This window comes from Lathyrus oleraceus, chromosome 6 (genome assembly GCF_024323335.1).
Source record: "Lathyrus oleraceus cultivar Zhongwan6 chromosome 6, CAAS_Psat_ZW6_1.0, whole genome shotgun sequence".
In the NCBI taxonomy this organism is placed as follows: Eukaryota; Viridiplantae; Streptophyta; class Magnoliopsida; order Fabales; family Fabaceae; genus Lathyrus; species Lathyrus oleraceus.
Genome location: NC_066584.1, coordinates 120958538 through 120964281, shown reverse-complemented (window position 1 = coordinate 120964281; position 5744 = coordinate 120958538). Strand labels below are relative to the sequence as shown.

Sequence of the window (5744 nt, the reverse complement as noted above, 5' to 3'; positions counted from 1 at the left end):
CTGTTTCTTAAAGAGATTTATAACTTTTGGAATCTCTTCAAAAGTTTCAATAATTTTATGTCATCCACATAAATAACTATTATATTAAATTTTTTTAGATCCTTTCCTAAAAATTCAAGGACACATGGAGTTATTTGTATATCTCCCCCTTAACAAATATTCACTGAGACAATTATACTACATGTGTCCATATTGTTTTAAATCATAGAGAAACTTGTTCAATTTCATGGAGTAGATTTCTCGAGATACAAAAATATGTATCTCTGGTATATTAAATCCTTTAGGGAGTTTAATGTAAATGTCACTATCAAGTGAGCCATATAAATAAGTTGTTACAACATCTATCACATTCAAATTATGCCACTCATGTGCTACAAAGATAATTAAATATCATTAAAATTGAATTGCATCCACTACAGAGGAATATGTTTGATCAAAATACATCTTAGGTCTTTGTGAAAATTATTGAGAAACAAATCAACTCACAACTTTCCTATTCTTATTTTTTTTCCATAAAAACTCATTTATATCCAATTAGTTTCACACCTTGAGGTGTTCGACTACAGGTCCAAAATTAAGTCACTTGTAAAGTGAGTTTAATTCTTCTTCAATTAAAGATGTTCATTTTGGACAATTCTCACCTTTTCTACAATCTTTGATATATTTTGACTCATGATCCTAGTTATCATTGATCACCTTTAGCGCTATATTATATACAATTACATTGTCAACATTGACTTCATTTTGATTCCATCATTTCCATTCATGACATAATTTATTGAGACCTCTTTATTTTTATAAAATTCAGATATCTGGTAGTTTTTCTGAAACTAAAAAGAAATTATGTAAAAGTACTCTTAGAGTTTTCATATCCTCACTTGAGTTATCTTTAATTTTATCTCATTTTCTTGTAGAGAACTTTTAATATTGGAACCAACTTTCATACCATGCTACATGTGTGATTTCAACTAATTTGCAATATTAAATTGTCCAATAGGAGAATCTACTTTGATTGGAGTATTAACAGTTGATAATTAGTTTTATAAACTTTGCAAATGAGAAAGTATTGAATTTTCAGTTCACATATTTTTATACTAGGATCAAGATAACAATTTATTTTAAACTGTTCATTTAAACTTCCAATTCAGTCTTCAACTGCTTAATCTCTCCCACTAATATTGGAAAAATTAAATTCTCAACTAATAAACAACATACTGGGTTGTAATCAAGTATCCAATTATTTACTCAAATTATATTTCAAAAATGGGATTCATATCAAATATATTTTTTCAATATTCTTTCAGGACTCGTCTTAATGTATTATATTGGAGCAATTGGTGTTGGGAAACAAGTGTGAGTTGTGTTGAGAAACAAATGTGAGTTCTAAGTCCTACATTGCTTAGAAAATTGGAGGTTAAACACTTTATAAGTAAGAGGACCGAATATCTATCACCTTAAAGATTTTGGGTAAATATGTGACATTTCTCTCATTTGTTTGGGCGAGTCTTTGATCTTTAGATGAATGTTTGATCCAATGTGAATGTTTCCCCCCCATGATGAGCCATCATTGGCATCAAAGTCGTGGTTCGAGTAAGGGACCGACTCCTTGTGTCGAAAGTCTTCCTGATATGGTGGACAAGTGGTGTGCTCCGTTGAAGTGGCCATAATGAGTAAGGGTGTCTCTCAACAGCGGTAAAAACATGTGGATGAAAAAGCTTCCACTTGAGGGGAAGCATAATGGATGAACTCACAAAGTTTTGTTTCTCCCCATAAGGTACGAGGGAGCTTCTTCCCCTTCAGCATGCTCATTGTCATATCAAATAAAGTTTTGTTTCTTTTTTCAATAATACCATTATGCTAAGGATTGTATGGAGTAGTAACCTCAAGCCCAATATTTCTTGAACTCTGTAGAGTTGTACTCACCTGCACCAGTAGTTCTAAGAACTTTCAGCTTCTGACCACTATGTTTTTCAACCTTCACCTTGAACTTCTGAAACTCAACCAACACCTCATGCTTAAACTTGATAAGTGTTACCCATGTCATTATTATGAACTCATCCAGAAATGACACAAAGTACTTGTTTCCTCCTAGTGAAGGTTGTCATACCCCGATTTTGACCCTGAAACTTTTCCCAGTTAATCACCCATATGGTTATAAAATTTTGCTTCATGCTCAGATGATGGCCGACATTATTTATTTCCTTTAAACGGTCAAGTATGTTTTTGAGAATGGATTAGCTTTAGAGAATCTTACTCTTTGAAGGGTACATTTTGCAAGATCACAACATACTTGGAGTGTACATTTGGTAATAATGGAAGTAGCTATTTGTCCACGTGCAGCAGAAGCCAGTTTTCATGTGTCCTCTGTAAGTCAACAACAAGAAATTGATGTTTAGAAAAGGGGCTCAATATTGGAGCTGAATTGTTTGGGAGGAAAGACTCATCACCTATGCCATTCAACGCAATTGTACAGTCTCATTTATGGAGACAGTAGATGGCAAGGCTGCTATATCATACACTCCAGTCTGATTTTGAACCAAATTCATCAATGATTATTAATATGATAGTTGAAGTTAAAAAAAAAGGGGAACATCATAAGCACAATATAAGCATTGTTTTGAAATTTCCAAACTAGGAACTTAAAGAAAAGTGGAAGCACTCCTTTAAAGTTTCATCGCAAGGAACGACTTCACATAGTTTCTATAGCTGCTGGAATGGTACACAGCATGACTCTTACAGAAAATGGTGCATTATTTTGTTGGGTCTCCTCAGATCCTGATCTTAGATGCCAGCAGTTATATGCAATGTGTGGGAGAAATATGGTGAGCATATTAGCTAGAAAGTACTGGACTGCACCAGCGACAACTACAGGTGACGTTTACATGTGGGACGGGAAGAAAGGTAAGGATAAGCCGCTTGTTGCAACTCGGATGCCGGGTGTAAAGAAGGCTACTTCAGTTTCAGTTGGTGAAACATATTTATTAATTGTGGCTTCCCTGTATCATCCTGTCTACCCTATCGACATGATTGATGATTCTCAGAAGACATTTTATTAATATGGAGTTCAACGAAGACATTTTATTAGTTGGTGAAACACATTTATTAATATGGAGTTCAACGAAGACATTTTATTTGAGGATACCAATTCCCATAATACAATATATACAGTTCAAAATGATAATCTTAGACAGAGATCTACACCCAGCTTAAAAAGTGTCTTTGTGAAAAAACAGCAGCAGAGTGTCTGCTGGAGCCACGGAATGCCATACAATTGCTTGAGATTGTTGATTCTCTTGGAGCAGATGATTTGAAGAAATGTTGCGAGGACATTGTCATGCGCAATCTTGATTATATATTTTCAGTTTCAGCACATGCTGTAGCAAGTGCCTCACTAGATATTTTGGCGAGCCTCGAAGGGTTGTTAGACCAGAGATCATCCGAGGCATGGAGTTACCGTCGACTCCCTACTCCAACTGCTACACTCCCCGTCATCATTGACAGTGAAGAGGATGATAATGAGATAGAGTGTCAAAATACCTATGACAAACCCATGAAAATATCTGCAATTACATTTTATCTTGCAACCTGGGAGCACTATTTCACCAATACACTTATACTGCCTGTTGTAAATGGACCTACAGAGGGTTTTATGATAATATACTTTGCTCACTTTTTCACTGCTGTCGTTGGTGCTGAGTGGTGGGCTTAGCAATTTGGAAACTCTTTGTACCGTTGAAAAAAAACTTGTGTTAGGGATAAGTCAGTTGAGTCCCTTTGTAGAATTGGTTCTCAGATGAGGGAACAAGATTTGGTTGAACACTTCATTCCTTTAGTTAAGAGGCTGGTTTCTGGTGAGTGGTTCACTGCCCGAGTTTCTTCATGTGGCTTGTTTCATATTGCCTACCCTAGTGCACCAGATGCATTGAAGACTGAACTAAGAGCCATATATGGGCAGTTGTGTCAAGATGATATGGCTATGGTTAGGAGATCTGCTGCTACCAACCTGGAAAAATTTGCTGCTACCGTTGAAGCTGCTCACTTGAAAACTGATATCATGTCTGTGTTCGATGATCTCACACAAGATGATCAAGATTCTGTTCGGCTTCTTGCTGTTGAGGGTTGTGCAGCTCTTGGAAAATTGTTGGAGCCTCAAGATTGTGTGGCACATATTCTTCCTGTTACAGTCAATTTTTCTCAGGATAAGTCATGGCGCGTTCGTTACATGGTTGCCAATCAACTCTATGAGCTCTGTGAAGCTGTTGGTCCTGATTCCACCAAGACGAAATTGGTTCCTGCATATGTTCGGCTGCTGCGTGATAATGAGGCGGAAGTACGTATTGCTGCTGCTGGGAAAGTGACTAAGTTCTCCCGCATATTAAGTCCTGAACTAGCCATTCAGCATATTCTACCATGTGTAAAGGAGTTAAAACAGTTCAGCAAGGCCAACCAATTTGTTGCAAAAATAACTTGTCCAAGTCAGAATGTGACTTCATGCTGCAACCTCTTGATCTCCTACTGGAAGTCCAAAGAATGGCCATTGGAAAGTCTGCTGCAATCCTGGTTCATAACTTTCAAACCTGACCACAAACATCATAAAAAAACAATTCAAACAATATCATGCCAAGTCCAAGTAGCCTAATACTGCACCAAGCAAATGTCAAGTATCATACCATAATTGTCCATGTGCATTAGCATGTTGCAAGGCTGCAATTGACATTGAACCAGTCATGTTTGCTGCAGCAGTCAGGATAGCAACAAACCCTACATCATGGAAATACAAAGCATCAAGCCATCATGCATAAGCTATTAAAGGTCAACCTAAACATGCTTATTCACAGCCTGTAGAAACATTTTGAAAACAATTCCTTCTGCTGGAATGGTACCACACTTGCGGTACAGAGTCCAAGCTCACATGACCTGCAAGATAAACAACAGCAAATGCCAGCACAATCCATATTCTAACCATAACCTTCCATGTTCCATTTTGATCCTTGAATAACCAATGGTACATGTTGCTTTAAAATCCAACCTTGTTGTTATAAAAGCCATGACCAAATTCACCAAGCTGCCACCAAGTAATTGAGCAATGAACTAAGCTGCAGTGCAAACCTAAACCAGTGATGAACCTGTGAAACCATGTCAAAACAATGCATAAGTTCAAAGTTAGTATGGCTACATAATGCACCTCAAAATTAAGACATGTCCACAAAACTGAACCAATGCCATATGAACCTGCCAGCCAACCTTGCCACAAACCATCCAATTTGCTATTGAACAATGAAACTGGACCAAACAGTTCAACATGCCAGCTGGAACCATCATGCATATGGACCTATCTGCAAACTTGAAGCACGCCAGGCCAATAACAGAAGCACCACAGTCAATTGAGACTACAACTTTGCAACCAATCCAAACCTGCTGTAATGCATAACAACAATGGTCATCAATATCCACGGAAATACAAGCTCAAGCAAGTCCACAAAGTGCCTGCTGCTACATCAAAAGACCATGACAAACCCACCATTGGCCCTGCAGCAGACAGGAAACATGAATGGAAGCCACAATAGTTTTACCCAAAACCTACTAGATACCATTGCCCTGCTTCAAGCCAACATCAACCTTGAGCAATAGAAACTCTACCTTGGTTCAACTATGGCGCACAAACAGACAAATGCATTCCAAGTTCTAGATGACAGCGTACCACAAGTCTACTACAACTGGCCTAGAATGTCCAAGATGCATGT

General features: G+C 37.4%; 1 protein-coding gene and 1 pseudogene across 1 annotated transcript; both read left to right on the top strand.

Moving 5' to 3' along the window:
- Positions 1-2312: 2312 nt before the first annotated feature.
- LOC127094355 (uncharacterized) lies at positions 2313-3709 on the top strand (annotated as a pseudogene).
- A 30-nt stretch (positions 3710-3739) lies between these two features.
- LOC127094354 (serine/threonine-protein phosphatase 2A 65 kDa regulatory subunit A beta isoform) lies at positions 3740-4802 on the top strand (the record flags this gene model as incomplete). Its single annotated transcript, XM_051033195.1, has 2 exons — positions 3740-4475; positions 4693-4802. Coding segments are annotated over 2 exons (846 nt in total), but the record flags the coding sequence as incomplete, so codon positions are not given.
- Positions 4803-5744: the final 942 nt, after the last annotated feature.